The sequence below is a fragment of the Plectropomus leopardus genome, chromosome 11 (genome assembly GCF_008729295.1).
Source record: "Plectropomus leopardus isolate mb chromosome 11, YSFRI_Pleo_2.0, whole genome shotgun sequence".
Classification (NCBI taxonomy): Eukaryota; Metazoa; Chordata; class Actinopteri; order Perciformes; family Serranidae; genus Plectropomus; species Plectropomus leopardus.
This window is the reverse complement of record NC_056473.1, coordinates 838,713-859,397: the sequence shown is the minus strand read 5'-3', so window position 1 is coordinate 859,397 and position 20,685 is coordinate 838,713. Positions and strand designations below refer to the sequence as shown.

At 43.5% G+C, this 20,685-nt stretch overlaps 1 protein-coding gene across 2 annotated transcripts in view; it reads right to left on the bottom strand.

The window, feature by feature from the left end:
- LOC121949853 (kelch-like protein 25) overlaps positions 1–20,685 on the bottom strand; it is a 64,030-nt gene that overhangs the window by 19,316 nt on the left and 24,029 nt on the right. The window contains exons 1-7 of one of the 2 annotated variants that reach the window (XM_042495652.1): positions 19,387–19,505; positions 17,394–17,625; positions 17,174–17,279; positions 15,085–15,330; positions 13,810–13,899; positions 13,398–13,561; positions 2,185–2,332 (exon numbers count right to left, since the gene is read on the bottom strand). In XM_042495652.1, the coding sequence (XP_042351586.1) occupies positions 2,185–2,332; positions 13,398–13,561; positions 13,810–13,899; positions 15,085–15,330; positions 17,174–17,279; positions 17,394–17,575 (936 nt within the window). In that variant the 5' untranslated portion in view covers positions 17,576–17,625; positions 19,387–19,505. Of the gene's footprint in view, positions 1–2,184; positions 2,333–13,397; positions 13,562–13,809; positions 13,900–15,084; positions 15,331–17,173; positions 17,280–17,393; positions 17,626–19,386; positions 19,506–20,685 lie in introns of those variants that run through there. The other variant, XM_042495651.1, reaches the window with a different exon arrangement.

Genomic DNA, 20,685 nt, shown 5'->3' with positions numbered 1-20,685 from the left:
AGATCCGCCTGTCGATCTCCCGTCCCATCCTTCCCTCACTCGTGAACAAGACCCCGAGGTACTTAAACTCCTCCACTTGGAGCAGGACTTTGTCCCCGATCCGGAGGGGGCACGCCACCCTTTTCCGGCTGAGAACCATGGTCTCGGATTTGGAGGTGCTGATTCTCATCCCAGCCGCTTCACACTCGGCTGCGAACCGATCCAATGAGAGCTGAAGGTCACGGCCCGATGAAGCCAACAGGACCACATCATCTGCAAAGAGCAGAGACCCAATCCTGAGGTCACCAAACCGGACCCCCTCAACACCCTGGCTGCGCCTAGAAATTCTGTCCATAAAAGTTATGAACAGAATTGGTGACAAAGGGCTGCCCTTTGTCACCGATTCTGATGAGAACATTATTTACATTAAATCAGCAGTGTGGAAATAATTTGGATTTCTGAGAAAACCTGTGAACCTTTACATTTATTATTGAGCCAAAATTAAGATCATATTTTGAGTTCAAATGCAAACATTTCTCTCAGAAAGGTCTTTCTGACTGATAGCCCTGAGGGTTAACTATCAAATGTGCTGTCTGATGTGTGTTAGTATTCATTCTAAGTAAACTTTACTGCACTAAACCAGTTAAAATTATTAACATGCTGATGTTGTGATTAAATGGGGTGCAACTTATAACTGCAGGCTATCGGGGCATAGTACATACTCGGGTAGGGACTGGGTCTCCACTGGACTAATTATATCTGTTATTCAATCAACTTTCTGATAAACTTCTGTCATGTCACACTGTGAATTAACACATCTGAACTGAACTCATTCATAGTCTTTTTAATAATGAGGAGGATGCTTTACTACCTGAGCTAATGTCTCTCATTTAATGACATTTACCATGAATGTTAGGTATTTAATATTAATATATGATTTAATATTAAGCATTGCGAATTGATTAAAATGTACTTTAAGCCAAGCCAACCCTATGCCTTATAGGGAAGGTAAGGGGAGGCAATTTCATTTATTAAGCACTGGGGGTGTCCTGATCATGTTTGTTTTTTCCCCTGATCCCAATCAAAGTCTTTTAATGTTGAATATTTGCTGATACCGAGTCCTGAACTGATATTTCTATTTTTCTAGATAATATAGCTGCACAGTGCACACTTTGAGAAGGCTTCTTAAAATCAATCCAATGTAAGGCCTATGCATGACAATATAAATAACCCTGCAATGCATTAGCCTATTGTTATTAATATGTTTTATTTTACAAATAAAGTAAAATATGAAAAACCCTCCTTTTAATGTTTTTGGCCTTGTCCCTGTCTTGAGGGAATGCCTCTGTCCCTTTAACAAAGTGCTCTCTAGTGTTTGCTGCTTTAATGCAGTCCGAGTCTGAGTTACCTGAATGAAGGGTTTACATTGACCATTTAGTTTTGTTGTCCTTACATATTTCGGGTGAACTATGCTTCATTAATACAGAAGCCATGTTGGCTTTTTGCTAGCATGCTTTAATTGTACTTGTTGACTGAAGTTGTCGTAAGCTCTGCACCTCTCTCCTTTCCTCCTTTCCTCCTTTGAACAGGGGGCAGAACCACCGTGCACTATAGTTAAAAGTAAAAACACATTCTCACTCTGACCTGAAATGAAAACATAAATAAACAGTCTCATACCACATTTTTGTTTACTGTGTGTGGTGTTTCACTGCAGGTGGGGATCATTTAAAAACTATAAAGCAAGTTTCATAAACAGAGATAGGTTCAGAGTGCTGTAGAGAGAGATTAAAAACATCATGCATAAGAAAAAAATCAATTAAAACTTAAAGTAACATCATTCAAAGTTAAAACAACATTAAAAGAGAGACAGCTAGAGATAGAAAACTAAAATAATAAGCAAAAGTGATACAAAAGATTTAAAAGGATATCATGATAATAAGACCTTGAGTTTTAAAAACAGTTAAAAACACTAAGAACAGAATAGTAAGGTTTTCAGTCTGGATTTAAAAATTGCAATGGTAGGGGCATTTCTAAGACCATCAGGCAAATGGTTCCTGCTTCTCCTTAACTAGATTTTGCCACCAGCAGCTCACTTCACAGTGATCTGAGAGGTCCTGCAGGATTGTGGTGCTTGAGCATATCAGTCATATATTTAGGCCAAATGCACTTCATACAACACATACAGTATCTATGTGTGTCTTTTACCTGGTATATCTTGTCACACATGAAGGTCTGGCCTCCCAGTATAAGCAGTGTGTGTCCTGCCTTACGTGGTCGAGCACAGGGACTGGTCACTATTCCGTCATTTTGAAGTATTTTTTTCTTACACTGCATGGCCTCTTCTACTATTGACCTGCAGAGAAGAGTTCAAACAAAACATCTCAGAGGTGAAGACACATTTGTCACACCTTATTTTCCATCAACAGCCATGGGTGCTCATGTGTCTAAATTCCCACAAATCTCCTTGTCTCCTTGTATATGTGATAACGTCAGCAGCGTATGTATATCATGGATCTGTTATGAATCTGAATGCAGCCATGGGGGCGGGGCCTTGTTTATTCCTATGAGAGCTGCTTAGTAGCGCATGAAGCAGAGAAACCTCTTTTTCCGGGTTTAGAAGCGTAGTAGAGATTAACGGCTGCTGAATGTTGCCGAATGCTGCTGAGCGCAGCCGAGTGGTTAACTCCCACCGGCGGAGCAACCGACTTCCGGATTAGTGCCTCATCTCGTTTGAATGGCGGTCTAAAAAATTTAAACTTGTGACTCTTTCAGACTTTCCAAATGTTATTGAACTGGATGGTTTACATCTAGACAGGGATAGAAGACGTTTTGCGGGGGTTTTGATCCTCACAAAAAAATATTCACTGATTTACAGACGTCTCTTTCACCATGTTAGCAAATAAGGAAAAGTCTTTCTGGGCCAGTGTCATCACATGACTGACTCAAACGGTGTAAATCCACTTTCGGCCACTATGTCAATTTTGCATCAACGCATGGCACACTTCCTGGGGGCTTGATGTAGATGCAGAGAGGGAGGAGAGCCAGCATCAGGGCGAGTCTGACCTGACTTGGACCGAGAGCTGTTCCTCTACCAAGCTTTCTGGCTAATGTCAGCTCGCAGGAGAATGAAGTGGATGAGATGTGATTGAGGCTCACTCAGCAACAGGAAATCAGAGACCGCTCTGCATACATCTTCACAGAGACATGGTTAACCCCTTACATCCCAGATTAAGCTATTGCACTGGATGGGCACTTGTTTAGAGCTGAGAGGACACAAGACTCTGATGCAAATTTATAAAAATGCACTGCAAGAATTGAATTATGCTATCAGCAGCAACATGTCAAGCAACCAGATGGAACCTCTTAGTAGCTGGTGATTTTTTTTTTTTTTTACTTTTTTTTTTTTTTTATTATTTGAAATATAAAAAACAAAGAACATGAGGTTATCATGGGTGTTACATTTAAATCTAAAAATCTATCTAAAAATTTTTACATACATCACGTCGTACTATTCTAAACAGAGTGCATACATAATCCATTTTTCCCAGCGGACAGTACATTTCTCCAACTCAAGTCTTAAAACAAAAGTAAGTCTCTCCATACAGTAGATCTCTTTCACGATCCCACGCCACTGGGCCAATGTTGGAGGATCAACTTGTAACCATTTCCGGTTTATAGCTTTCCTACTACTTGCCAAAAGTATCTTCAATAAGTATTTATCCTTATGTTATGTTTCAGGTATTTTACCTAGATATAAGGTAACAAAAGAGTAGTCTAACTCCACTCCCAGTATTTTGTTTATCTCATTAGCCACCTCCCCCCAGTATGACTGGATTTTTGGGCAGGCCCAAAAGACATGGAAATGATTAGCCATAGAGGTTCCACATTTTCTCCAACAGAAGCCCCGGCTCTGTGTTCCTGTTTGCAGTGCAGTTATTTTAGGGGTGATAAAGAATCTCACTACATTCTTCCAGCCAAACTCTCTCAGCGATCTCGAGTTTGCAGTGGTTGCTTGAGTCTCACATATTTCCATCCAAGTCTCTGAAATTTGTGTTTCTGACTCCCTCTCCCATTTTTGTTTGATGGGTATCATAGAGTGATTTCTAGAGGCTTGTATACTTCCATATATTTTTGAGACCAACTTTTTATTGTCTTTTTTTTGGTATGCGTCATGAAATATAGTAATCATGTTGTGTTTGTTTTCCTCTTTGATTTGTAATTTTTTAATATAATAGTCTCTGACTTGCAGGTATCTATGGAAGTCCTGCTTTACCAATCCAAATGTGTCTGAAATTGTCTTAAAACTTTGAAATTCACTGTTTGAGGTGAGTGAACAGAAAGAAGTGAGACCTCTCCCAACCCACTGTTTGAAGACCCCATCCAACCTAGCAGGTTCAAATTCTGGATCAAACGCTACCCAATTCAAGACCCTTGCCTGTTTCTCTATTTGTAACTTCCTCAATACCTTGAACCACAGCTTAAGAGTGAACTGAGTCCATTGATTCAAGCTCTTATAATGTCTTTCAGCTTGGCTTTTATTTCCTATTATTGATTTTTTTTGGAGTATCTATCTGTGTAGTTTCCAAGGATTTCCATTTAGATTCGTAGTTTGGGGCACACCAGTATACTAAGGGTTTCAATTGTGCGGCACAATAGTAATCCTGTAGGCATGGTAAAGCTCTCCCTCCCCTCTCTTTTTTCAGCTGCAGTATCTTAAACTGTACCCTGGGTCTTCTACTGTTCCAGATGAACCTTGAAATCCAACCATTCCACTCATCAAACTGTTTTTGGGGTACCTCCAGAGGCAATGACTGAAAGAGATAAAGAAACCGTGGCAACACGTTCATTTTGATTATTTCTATTCCATCCATCCATCCATTTTCTTCCGCTTAACCGGGGTCGGGTCGCGGGGGCAGCAGCCTAAGCAGGGAAACCCAGACTTCCCTCTCCCCGGCCACTTCGTCCAGCTCTTCCCGGGGGACCCCGAGGCGTTCCCAGGCCAGCTGTGAGACGTAGTCTCTCCAGCGTGTCCTGGGTCTTCCCCGGGGCCTCCTACCGGTGGGACGTGCCCTGAACACCTCACCAGGCGTCCTGGAGGCGTCCTAATTAGATGCCCGAGCCACCTCATCTGGCTCTTCTCAACGCGGAAGAGCAGCGGCTCTACTCCGAGCTCCTCCCGGATGACCGAGCTTCTCACCCTATCTCTCAGGGAGAGCCCAGCCACCCTACGGAGGAAACTCATTTTGGCCGCTTGTACCCGCGATCTTGTTCTTTCGGTTACTACCCAAAGCTCGTGACCATAGGTGAGGGTAGGAACGAAGATTGACCAATAAATCGAGAGCTTTGCCTTTCGGCTCAGCTCCCTCTTCACCACGACAGATCGGTGCAGAGTCCGCATTACTGCAGACGCCGCACCGATCCGCCTGTCGATCTCCCGCTCCATCCTTCCCTCGCTCGTGAACAAGACCCCGAGGTACTTAAACTCTTCCACTTGGGGCAGGACTTCGTCCCCGATCCGGAGGGGGCACGCCACCCTTTTCCGGCTGAGAACCATGGTCTCGGATTTGGAGGTGCTGATTCTCATCCCAGCCGCTTCACACTCGGCTGCGAACCGATCCAGTGAGAGCTGAAGGTCACGGCCTGATGAAGCCAACAGGACCACATCATCTGCAAAGAGCAGAGACCCAATCCTGAGGTCACCAAACCGGACCCCCTCAACACCCTGGCTGCGCCTAGAAATTCTGTCCATAAAAGTTATGAACAGAATCAGTGACAAAGGGCAGCCCTGGCGGAGTCCAACCCTCGAGTTCGACTTACTGCTGGCAATGCGGACCAAGCTCTGGCACCGGTCATACAGGGAACGGACAGTCCGCATCAGGGAGTCCGAAACCCCATATTCCCGGAGAACCCCCCACAGGACTCCCCGAGGGACACGGTCGAATGCCTTCTCCAAGTCCACAAAGCACATGTGGACTGGTTGGGCAAACTCCCACGCACCCTCAAGGATCCTGCCAAGGGTCCAGAGCTGGTCCACAGTTCCACGACCGGGGTGAAAACCGCATTGCTCCTCCTGAATCCGGGGTTCGACTATCCGGCGGACCCTCCTCTCTAGTACCCCCGAATAGACCTTACCATGGAGGCTGAGGAGTGTGATCCCCCTGTAGTTGGAACACACCCTCTGGTCCCCCTTCTTAAAAAGAGGGACCACCACCCCAGTCTGCCAGTCCAAGGGCACTGCCCCCGATGTCCACGCAATGCTGCAGAGTCGTGTCAGCCACGACAACCCCACAACATCCAGGGCCTTGAGGAACTCCGGGCGGACCTCGTCCACCCCCGGGGCCCTGCCACCGAGGAGCTTTTTGACCACCTCGGTAACCTCAACCCAGAGATAGAGGAGCCCACCCCCGAGTCCCCAGGCCCTGCTTCCCCAACGGAAGGCGTGTCAGTGGGATTGAGGAGGTCTTCGAAGTATTCCTTCTACCGATCCACAACGTCCCGAGTCGAGGTCAGCAGCGCCCCGTCGCCACCATACACAGTGTTGACGGAGCATCGCTTCCCCCTCCTGAGACGCCGGATGGTGGTCCAGAACCTCTTCGAAGCCATCCGGAAGTCGTTTTCCATGGTCTCGCCGAACTCCTCCCACGCCCGGGTTTTCGCCTTGGCGACCGCCGCCGCCGCACTCCGCTTGGCCTGTCGGTACCTGTCTGCTGCCTCCGGAGTCCCACAGGCCAAGAAGGCCCGATAGGACTCCTTCAGCTTGACGGCACCCCTTACCGCCGGTGTCCACCAGCGGGTTCGGGTGTTGCCGCCCCGACAGGCACCGACCACCTTATGGCCACAGCACCGATCGGCCGCCTCAGCAATGGAGGCACGGAACACAGCCCACTCGGACTCAATGTCCCCAGCCTCCCCCGGGACATGGTCGAAGCTCTCCCGGAGGTGGGAGTTGAAGCTCCTTCTGATGGGAGACTCTGCCAGACGTTCCCAGCAGACCCTCACAATGCGTTTGGGTCTGCCAGGTCTGACCGGCGTCCTCCCCCACAATTGGAGCCAACTCACCACCAGGTGGTCGGTTGACAGCTCCACCCCTCTCTTCACCCGAGTGTCCAAGATATACGGCCGCAAGTCCAATGATACGACGACAAAGTCGATCATTGAACTGCGGCCTAGGGTGTCCTGATGCCAAGTGCGCATATGGACACCCTTATGCTTGAACATGGTGTTCGTTATGGACAATCTGTGGCGAGCACAGAAGTCCAATTACAAAACACCACTCGGGTTCAGATCGGGGGGGGGCATTCCTCACGATCACACCCCTCCAGGTCTCACTGTCGTTGCCAACGTGAGCGTTGAAGTCCCCCAGCAGAACGAGGGAGTCCCCAGAAGGAGCACTCTCCAGCACCCCCTCTAAGGACTCCAAAAAGGGTGGATACTCTGAACTGCTGTTTGGACCATAGGCACAAACAACAGTCAGGATCCGTCCCCCAACCCGAAGGCGGAGGGAGGCTACCCTCTCATTCACCGGCGTAAACTCCAACGTACAGGCACCGAGCCGGGGGGCAATAAGTATTGCCACCCCTGCCCGGCGCCTCTCACCAGTGGCAACTCCAGAGTGGAAGAGAGTCCATCCGAGAGAAGACTGGTTCCGCAGCCCAAGCCGTGTGTCGAGGTGAGGCCGACTATATCTAGTCGGAACTTCTCAACCTCGCGCACCAGCTCAAGCTCCTTCCCCACCAGAGAGGAGACATTCCACGTCCCCAGAGCTAGCTTCTGCAGCCTATTTCCATTCTATTACTCATATCTAGTGGGAGGAGAGTCCATCGAGAGATGTCAGATTTTATCTCTTTATTAATGAGGCTGTAGCTGTTTTCAAAAAGTTTTGACAAGTCTTTTGTGAGGTTAATTCCTAAATATTTTATTGTGGGAGAGTCCCATTTAAAATTATATTCCTTTTTTGTATCTGGATGGGGTGTATAATTAAATGTGAGGGTTTGAGTTTTTTGAATATTTAGCTTATATCCAGAGAATGAATTGAAGACTTTTAACAGGGACATCAATTTAGGAATACTTGAGTCGGGGCTTGTAATAAAAAGCAGAACATCATCTGCGAACATACAAGTCTTATGTTCTTCTCCTCTGATCGAAATCCCCTTTATCTCACAGTCCTCTCTAATTGCTTGAGCCAGGGGTTCAATAAATAAGGCAAACAAGGTCGGACTCAGGGGGCAGCCCTGGCGTGTTCCTCTTTTCAGATAGTTTGTGACAGGTGTCCATTGACCCTGATCCTGGCTGTTGGAGAGAAGTATAGCGCTTTGATGCATTTAATGAAGCCATCTTTAAAGCCAAACCTTGCAAGTACCCTATTTAAATATTCCCAACCCACCGAATTGAACGCCTTTTCGGCGTCTAGGCTGATCAACATTGCACTAATATTTTCTGATGTAATATGGCTCATCACTTGTAGTGTTCTCCTTAAATTATCCTGAGATTATCCTATTTATACAAAGCCTGTTTGATCTAAGTCTACCAGATCTGGGACAATGATCTCCAGTCTCTTGGATAGGATTGAAGCAAATAATTTATAATCTACATTCAGGACCGATATTGGTCTATATGAGCTGCATTCCTTTTTATCTTTGCCTTCTTTTGGGATGACAGAAATAACTGCCTCCTTCCATGATTGTGGGGCTTCCCCTGTTCTCAGTGTATGATTAAAACAGTTAAGCAGTACAGGTGTTATTTGTATTTAAATGTTTTATACCATTCAGACGGGTATCTGTCTGAGCCCGGAGCCTTATTGGCTTTCAATCTTGAAATGGCTTTATTCAGTTCTTCTGCCGTTATCTCAGCCATAAGTTCTTTATTCTGTTGTTCTCCTATGGATGGTGGGTCCAGTGAACTCAGAAAAGTCTCTATTATTGGGTATGTAGGTTTTTATAATATAGTTCAAATGTCCGTTGGATATCCTCTGGTTCACTGCAAATATTTTGTGACTCAGGATTCCTAATTTTATAGATTGTATCTATAAAATTAGGAATTGGATCTTTTTGTTCCATGTGTTTAATCTCTAATGACTTCAATTCCCTTTGTAAAGTCTTTTCTGTTTTTCCCTTTTCCGGGATGCCGTGAGGGCAATAATCTTACCTCAAATGACCGCCTTCGCTGCATCCCATAAAGTATTTGGAGACACCTCTCCATTATCATTATTTTGTAGATATGTTTCAAATTCCTGATAGATATGTTTCTGTACTGTTTTGTCATTTAAAATGCTTGTGTTAAGTCTCCAAAGCGTATTTTTCCGTTGATTAGTTAGATGCAGGGTCAAGTACACACCTGAGTGGTCAGATAAGTCCCAAATCCCTATTTTACTGTCCCTGACTCTATGCCAGTCTGATTTATACATAAATAAATAATCAATTTGTGTATATACAGAGTGGCATGGGGAATAATAGGTAAATTGCTTTTCTCCTGGATGAGACTCCCTCCACACGTCAATCAAACCCAGTTCTGTAAGCATCCGCTGGATCATGATGGCATTTGGACTTTTTTTTTGGTGCTGGTTGGATGTATCTAATTTAGGTTGAAGTTGAACATTAAGATCACCACCATAAATTAGAACTCCCTGCGTTTCCAAGACTATCAGTTCAAATAGTTTCTTAAAAAATGATTTGTTGCTCCCTGGGGGAGTGTATACATTGAATAACGTTACTTCTTCATTTTCTAATTTGCCCTTTACTAGAACAAATCTCCCTTCCTTATCCTTCACTTCTGAAAGAAATTCAAAATTTACTGCATTAGGGATCAGTATGGCCACTCCCCTCCTGCGGCCTGATTTATGGGATGAGTAATAGGTATTTTGAAATCCAAGTTTTTAAAATTTTTCGTGTTCTAAAGAGGAAAGATGTGTCTCCTGCCAAAAGATTACCTGCAGCTTTTCTCGTTTCATTTTAGCTATGATTTTACTCCTTTTAATCGGATTATGTAGCCCATTGACGTTTAGCGTGACTATATTATATTCCTGATGATGCATATACTCTTTTCAACTTGTGTACACTTGTGTAATTTTACCCATGATATCCAGAACAAGAACAGTGAACAACAAAGCAGGAAAACAAAAACCAAAGACTTCCAAATCCAAAGTTCAGGTAAAACCTTGGGTTGAGAGGAAATTCTCGCATCAATCGAGGGCCTCTCGTCAGTGACAGAGAAGATACTCTGCACCAGTAACATTGCTTTCAAGACAGTTCCCCCAAACCCGGTATAAAGTTCCATCTTTAACAAGCTCAAAAAAATAAATAAATAAATAAAAGCATTGAGTCTCTTCATAAAATAGGTAAAGGATAGACAAACACAGGCATTATCTTCTCAGGTGTAAGTATGAGAATGAGCATATTTGGGAAAGAAAAATTTAAGTTCTTTAGTAAGCTGACTGAAAATTAAGTTACAAAAGCATTTTCCCTTTAGGTATAAAAAATATTTCAGCCTAGACAGGTCTGAGGAATACTTACATTCTTATAGTAGTAAGTAGACAAGATCAAAAACTCAAAGGCCAGAGCGTTCTCATCTTGTGTATGAAAGTTCAACTTAGGTAGATTTATAGAGTTAAATCTTTTAGTGGGCTGGTAGGAATAGAGAGACCAGAGTATTTAACTCTTAAGTATAAAGTTCAACTTAAACAGACCTGAGCAATTTAAATGTTAAATCTCTTGGTAAGCTAACTAGAGCGCAATAATAAATCTTCCTCTTTACACGAGGCAAGAACACTTTACTTTAGAAGCCCAGTGTTAAAGAAGTGTTGTTCCTGTGGGTCCGGACTGGGTTAGTCCCAGGTCCTGCAACGATATTTTAATTGTCAGTCACTGGGTTTACCTTTTGAGGGGGTACTCCAGTCATTTACCCCGTGGTCACATGGAGATGTTTACCCTCAGGTGTTTCACTCATCAGCCTCCAATGCTCCCGGTGGAGCACGCTGAAAGCTCCGCAGTCCCTCCCTTATACGCCCCTGGTCCACTGTCTGTCTGCGGCAATCTGTACCTGCCCTCTCCCACGTTGCTTATCTCCGCTGTTTCAACGCTGTGGAGTCTGGCTCCTTAACGTCTTCCAAGGAGAGTCCTCTCTTCTTCAGGTCTTTAGCAGCCTCTGTCGCGCTCTCGTAGACTTGGGTACCGCTGTCAAAAAACACCTTCAACTTAGCTGGATGTGGCGTTTGGAAGCGGATTCCTTTGGCTTTAAGCGCTCTCAGTATCCCCACATATGCCTTTCTTTTCTTCAGTATCTCGGGAGGATAATCTTGATCAAAGTAAATCCTTTTCCCATCGTAGCGAACATCTTTCTTTCTCCACGCTGTATTCAGCACCTGTTCTTTCACTCTGAACTCGAGGAAGCAAATCACCAGTGATCTAGGCGGTGCGCCTTGGGGAGGCTTTGGGGCGAGTGCCCGGTGGCAGCGCTGTATTCCGAGGTCCGTGTCCGCCACCGGCGGGCCGACTTGTGATTTTATTAGCTTCGACACAAACTCCGTCAGATTGGACCCCTCTGATTCCTCTGGTACTCCGTATATACGGAGGTTGTTCCGGTGCGAGCGTGCTTCTAGCTCGGTTAGCTTTGCCTGCAGAGCCTCCTGGTTCTCTAGTGCCTGGGTAAGAGCATCCTTAGCCGCCGTATTCCATTCTTCAATGTCGCTTATGCGCTGTTCAGCCTCCGCCACTCTCACTGTAGTAGCCTGTAGCTCACTTGCAGCTTCTTGAAGCTTCCTGTCGATTTCTCCTCTAAACTCGTTCAGCTCCTTTCTCATGTCGTCACGAAAGGAATGTCGGAATTCACTCATTTCACTTTTCAAATCCGACCTGAGTGCCCGAATTTCGTTATAGATGGCCTGCATGAAGGGGCTAGCTGCTTCTTCATTAGCGCCGCCATTGCTCTCGTAGCTTTCCTCGTCGCTGTGTTTCTTCAACTGACTCTCCTTTATCGCGTTTTGAGCCTGGTTTACATTTAGTCTTTTTTTGTTTTTCCCCTTCCATGCTAAGTTTCTATATGGTTTTCTATGGTTTAGTGCTCTTCCAAGGGGATTATTTCCGACCGGTTGGGAGCGAGATTTTTCAAGCAGCCATTCGCTTCAGCCATCCAGTAGCTGGTGATTTTAATCAACTCATCCTTCAACTCCAAAGATAAAGCAGGGTCAAGGAAAAATATATTTCATTCTTAAAACTCTGCTTAAAAAATGACTAATAATCCTCAATCAGATTGGCATCTGGGGAATCTGGAGGCCAGGTCGATGCCTTGAGCTGGCCAAATCTTGGACAAATCCTGAGAAGGTTTTGGAGTGTGGCATGATGCATTGACCTGCTGGGGGGACCACTGTCACTGGGACTGTTACTGCCACAAGGGGGTAAACTTAAGCCCCTTTTACACTGCCTGTTCAAGTTGCCCTGTTATGCTGCCTATTTGTTCTGTATTTAATGTACAATTGTGGAATGGGGAAGAGTTGCCCCACCTTTAAATTAGTCTGTTTTAACTGACAGAGGTTGCCAAACCAACAGATCTGTTGATCAAAAAGAGAACAAAATCATCTGCACTGATTTGAATGATCTTGGCCCTATTTATCAAGTCAGAGCTACTCGGAGGGAAAAGGCCATCATGGCAGACCCTCGTCATCCTCTTCATGCAGAGTTTTGGCTCCTGCCATCAGGGAGGAGGTATACTTTACAATCAAGGCCAAATCAAACAGATATTTGAGATCATTTGTTCCTTCAGCTATTGGATTCTTGAATAAACTGTAGACCTAGTTGCCCTGCACTAAACAAGGACTGATGAACTCTTAGAACTTATGATGACATCCTGTGCGTGTATAATGTGTTTTATTGTTGTATTATTTATGATGATGGATGTTGGTTATGCTGACTACTGTTGTAAACCAAATTGTCCCTTGTGGACATTAAAGACTAAAAAAACTAAATTGCCACCGAAAGTAGTGACATCATTCATATGCACTCACACTCCAGGGACGTGGCACCGGGAGCAATTTGGGGTTCAGTGTCTTGCCCAAAGATACTCTGACATGTTGGCTGGAGGAGCCGGAGATCGAATTGCTGACCTTCCGATTAGAGGACGACCCGCTCTACCTCTGAGCCACAGTCACTACTACTAATCTATTAAAGAAAAGTTACTCATTCTCATTACATTGTAATGAGATGATCAATCTTATCCACTTCACCTGTCGGTTTTATTGTTATGGCTGATCATTGTAGATATACAAACACACAAGTATAATTAGTTCAAGTCCACGAGTAAAGTAAATATTTCCTGGGATTTTAAGTAAGTAACTAGATTTTCAACTCTATGACAGAAGACAGTGTGGTGACACATCACAGACAGAAACCAGAGCTCTCTGTCGATTTTTAAGGTGCCTGGCAGCCTACCTGCTCCTTTTGTCAGCCATGACCAGCTCCTCACAGGCCACAGCTTCCAGCAGACACTCAGATGGAAGAAGGGCCAACCTGATTCCCCTCAGCAGGTCTGGTAAATGATGACGCCGACCCTCCAGGTCAAATTGAACCCACCGCATTACAGAGTTAAACACAACCTGTCACAAGCAGAAATAGCAATCATATTAATATTCACACTGAAGCATTTGGCCAGTCTGGATAATGTTGCTGTCACACCACTCTGTGCTATGACTGGACTATGCATATTTGGAAACACTCAAAATAGTTACTGAGTACCAGTTTCAATGAATATTTAGCATCTTATTTCAGATTGTAAGGGCCAAACAGGGCACAGAAATGTTATTAAAAAGCAGAAGGAATGAGAAGAAAAGAGATGATAACTCACCTGTTCATCTTCTACTTCTAGCTCATCGCTAAGAATCAGCTCCAGCAGTTTATCTTTAGACAGACTGTGGAAATCTTCTGATTCTCTGACCTAAAGCACAGACAGACACCGTGATTACTTTAAACCTGTGAGTTAAAATATCAGCTGCATATGGATCTTCTTGGGAAATATCTACATCTATATTTCAGCTGCAAACTCTACTTGACTGATGAGAGAAAGACAAAACACTTGAATTTAGTCGTCTTGGTACTGACAATATAACTGCAATAACAGTAACATCAGAGTCAAGATAAATACAAACTATGTACTGTATAATGGGGTGAGGAGGTCATTCTACAGCAAGATCAAGGAGTACAACTGAAGATATGAACTGCTGCAACCAACAAAAACACAAATCTGAATATGTAGTGTTTGTGAAGGGGAAGGTCTGCAGCACAAAGCAAACTGATGTTTATATTTTACCTTTTAGCTTGGGCTGTATGATGTCAACTTTGAAATAATGCAATTATTATTATTCCAACACTACTTTACTCAATTTGACCAAGAAAAAAAGCACAGTCAGCAGTAAAATCACTAAAAGATTTAGATTTCACAAGTTAACAAAAAAAGGAAAGATTTTCCCTCATTCTGTCAAATCCACACATACCCCAACTTTGTTTTTAATTTCATCCTGTGTCTATGGTGAAATGTGGAGCCACTCTATGTTAAGTGCCTCTGGTGACTTTTTGCTTTTTTTTTCTATCAGTGAAATCTTGAAGTATTGAGGACATTATTCATTTTTTTATAAGTATTGAGGACATTATAAGGCTTAAAAAGAGGTTTGGTAGAGAAAGTTTGCCCACCTATCACAGCTGGCTGTGGGGGGTAAGGGCCTATTCAGTCCCTGTGTATCTCCATGAGTTCTCATATTCCTCCCTTGCAGTTTGTGAGTCACAGGGTGGGTCATTTATTTGTTGATCAGTCACCGCTGATCAGATCTGATCGATGGATGAGAGGAGCAGCTGCTGTGAGTGACTGCAGACTTTTGGACCCTGCACAATGAACTGTTCAATTTCTGTCTGTTCAAAGTGCGCTTTTCACCGTGGCAATGCAATGCAATGAATCAATGAACAGTATATATATTTCAATGTTTCAACAGCGCTCCTAATGACTTTTACAGCTCCAAAAATAGAATATCTATTTGTGGTAGCAGATGTTTTAATCGTGGCAGGCTGCCACAAATACATAAATCTCTGGGAAACCTTGAAGTCAAAAAACCATGTCAGCTATCATTACCGTCTCATAGTGTAGCAGACACATCCTCCATGACAGCTCGTACAGTCTTTTACACTGATGAGCGTCTGATAACAGCATCATCCCGAGACAGTTTGACGAGTGCAGGTTTTTCTCTAAAAACTCTGCTGCGGCGTCCCGAATGTCATGAAACTGCAACATGTCACCCGCCTCTAACAATGACTCGGCATTCTCCTCGTTTATGATGACTCGTGAGGAATAGGCAAAGTCTAGAAGAAGCTCCAAAACCTATAAGAGAGGGGAATTAGAGTTAACTAACATTACACTAACATTACAGTATGTAAAATTGACACAACTTCTGCATGCCTCAAACTACTTAGTTCTCAAGAGGAGTTATCTGACCACATCACTGAGCCAAGTTACTCCAACCAAGGAAGATATGAGTGGAGAACAAGTCTTTACAGAAAAACATGGTGAGGTAGCAGCAATCTGTTGTGATGCTTAACAGAGCTCTTCAGCTAATGAATAGCTAAAGAAAAGGAGGTAAAGAGAGAAAGAATGAGCTGTGAACAAGGAAGAGAGGAAGCTGTGGTCAAGAGAGCTAGGGGATGATTAACAGAGAGGAGGAGCCAGCAGTGATAAGACAACAAAGTGAACAAGACAAAACTTCATCTGCCGATTGTTTCCCCGCTGTTCTGTGTATCGACATACACAGGACAGAATTTGTGGAACACTTGAAACCCTAACAAAGACAGCACTTTGACTTTAGGATGGTTCCCAAAAAATCATTGGAAACATAATTGTTTGATTGCATTCATCCAGAGAGTTTTCTGATACAATGTGACATTACAGCACAGTGTCTGAAGCACACAGAAGCTTTTGGGTGTTTTCACATCAGGCACTATTGTTTCATACTGTGCTCAAGCACGACTGCTCCCCCCTCCTCTCTCAGTCGCCAGTCAGCGTTTACATCATTAACATCATTCTCCTGGTTGCCATGCCGGTCTCCCTCCATGGTTAGGAATAGGGACTGTTTGTCATTTCTGAGGAGGGAAGGAGTGCTGGAAAACAGGTCAGGCCTTTTAAAAAATGCAAGCACTGAGGAGGGACTTGTGTTTTTGATTTTGGTTTAGGTGAGGGACATAAAACTTAAAAAGGTAGTATTTTATATTTATTTTAAATTATAAACAAAGTCTCGCCCCCTGATAAATAACATACAGTCCCACAGCACTGAAGCTAAGCAATGTCCTGCTGTGGATGGGGCTGCAGCAAAACAAATTTTAGCCACCCAGAAACCTACCTTCCACAACAGCTGATGGAGGCAGTGAAGTAAAATGACTGTTTTTCTCATCAGCGTATGGTGTTTTTGATATAACGGCTTCAAATCCCTGTCACTAAGGGCTGTCTTACAGCAGATAAAGCGGTGAAAATATTCTAAATATAATGTTCACTTAAACTAATACTGATTTTTTTAGGTGGCTGAAAACTAATCAATGTAGGCAGAGTTTGCTAAGTGCCATTAGACTGTGTATATGTGAAGCAGCAGTTTTCCATCCTGACGTTATTGTAAATAAACAGTTGTGACTTGATTGGGTCTATATCATAGACTGTATAAATAGCAACTAGCTGAAACGGGGCAGATCTCCACCTGCAGTGGAGGAGTCGGACATACTCAAGAAATGGATTCTCCCTCGCTGCTTATATACTGGGACAAGGACAGAGGAGGAGACAGAATGCCTTTACAACTCTACTTGCCGACTGCAACTCATCTGTAAGGTGTTGCAGTAGAAACAGCAGTTGACTAGAATTTTCTCTTATTATTTCTACAGTACATTTAAAGAAGTCTGGACAAGCTACCTTACCAGTGACAGAGGTGATGTTAAAATAATGGCAGCAACTGCAGCACACACATATACAGGCACGGTTACTTTCACATCTCCTGCAGACCATTCCAGAGTACAGATGAATCGTGCCTGAGACAACCTTTTCAAGCAATACACATATTATGTTTACACTAATCAAATTAATTGGACTTTGGGGTCAAGTGTTGGATCTGGTCTCTAATGTGATACCACCCTTAACGGTCAACAGAAAAATATGGTATCATTTTCCTTGGCAACAATAGCAGTACCTCGGGATGTATACTGTCTCTGAAATTGACGTCACTGTCCAGACTTTCTCGTAGGCCTCCACTGAACATGGCCTCGAAATAACGACTGCATGCTGCCAGGACAGCCCTGCAAGACACAAACACAGCATCCTGTCTTTGGTTGGAGGTCAAGAGGGTATTGTATTGTATTGATTGTCTGTTGAATGTTAAACAGGCCCAGATGTTGTCAGCATGTGTTTACCTGTGACATGGGAAGGAGCGATCCCCGGCCCACAGAGTGACATCAGTGAACATGCATTGTTTCCTCAACGTGTTCAGGTGGGTCAAGACACTGTCAGGGTGTGAAGGCTTGTGGAACAGTGAGATGTTCATGGAGCCTGTGCTTGTTCGGGATTTGCGATTCTCATGAACAGTTACCGACATTGCTGCTTGGTATGGCAGCTCCAGGGAGTCACCGGGAATAATCTGACCTACTGCTCAATGATGACAAGAACAGAAAAAGGAAAAGACTTGATATGATTGGATCAGAAGCAATGCATGCATGTATACATTTGAAATGTGGTCAACAAGCACAACACATTCACTTGCATCACTGAATCTTGAAATAGGAAGGTGTGATCCCACCAAGACACAGCAAGAGAAAGTGGACTCTAAAGCTAAAGGTTCTCATTGATCCCTCTGAGACAGACAGCACAAGCACTCCAAAGTCTGCTTATATTCTCCTGCATCTCCTCCTCTGCTTTCTTTCACTATTATTAAACTTTATTTATACAGCACCTTTCAAAACACACCCACAAAGTGCGTAACAATACAAACAGAACACATTTAAAAACAGAGTACTGTTTCAGTTCAGCTCTTATATCATTTTATTCTCTCTGTTTTCCACAGAATGTCAGTGTATGTGAAGCGGGAGCTGTCGATGAGAGGGGTGGGCGAGGCAAGTTATATTTTAAATTAATTAATTTTTTGGCATATTTAACTCCTGTGTATCCCTTTGCATAATACTGAGTCCTTTAAATTCAGATATTTTTTGTAGGTCTGTGAATTCTGCGCAGCAGGCAGCGATCTCCATGAGTTCTTTTTTTCCCCCTCAGCAGCAGTTTGTCACTCTTGGGGTGGATAACCCTGCACTGGATACATAGTGAGAACAGGGTAAAGTAAATTAAAATGTCCTAAAACATAAGTCAAATCCCCAAAAAGCAATTTTAAGGCCTCATTCCCACTGCACAAAAAACCCGCCAACATCTGGATTTTTAACTCGATGGGAATGTGCACAATTGGCATTAACACCTGGATCAAATAACTCTGCAGTAGACACGGGTTATTATTCCCTCTGGCTCTGATCGGCACTGATGGGAATACAACACCTGGGTGAACATACTAATTTCAGCCCCTTAACTGGCGACATGCAATGATGTACCATCACTAATTACTGTTGGTCTCCTTCTAAGCTGCTAAAACATCAATTGAAATTAGTCTGAGTTTGAAAGACAGACTGAATCAATAAGAGATATATGAAGAGAAGTAACCATCGTAAAGTTTTCACAGACCTCTGTCCATACTGCTTTCTGTTGTTTACCTGTTCTTCGGCCTGTCCGTGACATCTTAACAGCCACACCAGAACAACAAACGCACAAATACTCGTCTGCTTCAGAGCTGTGTACATGGCTCTGTTTTCCTGGCAATGGGAAAGCAGTCTTTAGACTAATTTTAGTGGGTTTACGTGTGTTTAAAGAAAAAAACCCAACATGCACATGCCAATTTTGGAAAACCGTGTAAAAAAGTTTTTGAAAGTGATTTAAAAGATGAGACAGTATGTGAGTATGTGACCCTGATTTCCTCAGGCTCCAAACTCTGACTGCAAAGGCTCTGTCACCTTTGTGAGTTAATCTGGACCTGGGAATGACAAGGAGCAACTCATCTGAGGGTGCAAGGAGGGATGTAAGGCAATAATAGATCAGATAAGCCTCTCAGGGATTTTTGAGTAATGGATAATATCTTCAAATATTGTCTAAAAGCAACGGGTGACTCACTTTAACATTTGAGGCCAACATTGATTACATCTGCAGAGGGGCCAATCATCTGCAGAAAGGCTTTTAAAAAATGTTTAATCATTACTTATTGAGTCTATTCTAACTTTTGCAATGATTTATTGGTTCCACAACCTCAGCATAGTTAACAAAAAGAGGCTGGGTAACATTGTCAAACTTTGCCAAAAAAACATTGGCACTAACTTGCATAGTCTTGATGATGTCTTCCAAGTCAGAGCCATTGAAAGGGCAGGGGTCATTTTAGCGGACCCACATCACCCTCTCCATGCAGAGTTTCGACTTCTACCATCAGGGAGGAGACATACTTTCTGTAGGAAGGCAAAATCAAGTAGATATCTCAGATTGTGCGTGCCCTCAGCTATTAGGTTTTCAAACAAGCTTTAGGCCTGGATGTCCTTGTACAGTACAAATATTGATGAACCTTCAATGTTTTATATTCATTACATTACATTATGTTATATTAATCATTATGTTATATGTTAGATGTATTTATGCCTTTATTTGTTGTATTTATTTATTCCATCCATCCATCCATCCATTTTCTTCTGCTTGTCCGGGGTCGGGTCACGGGGGCAGCAGCCTAAGCAGGGAAGCCCAGACTTCCCTCTCCCTGGCCACTTCTTCCAGGTCTTTCCCGGGGGATCCCAAGGTGTTCCCAGGCCAGCTGAGAGACATAGTCTCTCCAGCATGTCCTGGGTCTTCACCGGGGCCTCCTACCGGTGGGACGTGCCCTGAACACCTCACCAGGGAGCCGTCCAGGAGGCATCCTAATTAGATGCCCAAGCCACCTCATCTGGCTCTTAACACGGAGGAGCAGCGGCTCTACTCCGAGCTCCTCCCTAATCTAATCTAATCCAATCTATTCTAAAGGCACCCAGTGTAAGGAAGAAAAGATCAGTGAAATGTGGTCATGTTTCTTGGGTCGAGTCAAAATCCTGGCGGAAGAGGGATTTTCTTTACTGATGCCAGAGAGCAAGGATTTACAGCAGTCTGATCAAGTAGTTATGAAGGCATGGCTATTTCTTAATCTTTTGCTTTTTATTATCTTGTTATCATCTAGAATTATTGTTTTTTTTTTGTCTTCCCTTATTAATATATTCATATGTCGTAATATGCACCTTTCATTGGTAATAACTGGCTTGGCTGAACAGCTGTGCTATAATTTCTTACCAATTATGAGAGCTATCCCTTTTGACAAAATTCTTAAAATATGATTTCACTGAAAAGACTAAATGGACAAAGATTAAGACAACAGTTAAAGTAGACTGAGCAGCAAAGCAGCATTATCTCACACTTCAGGTAAAAGAATGTAGGGCTGAATGACAAAGTGGCATATTAGATATCTTCACAGGCAGATGAATACATGCACACTTTTACAACACAGCATGGCTTAGAAGAAATGCTGTCTCAGCAGCCTCAACACTGCTTTTGTCTGTCTGTGTGTGTGTGTGTGTGTGTGTGTGTGTTGTGTGTATCCACTGA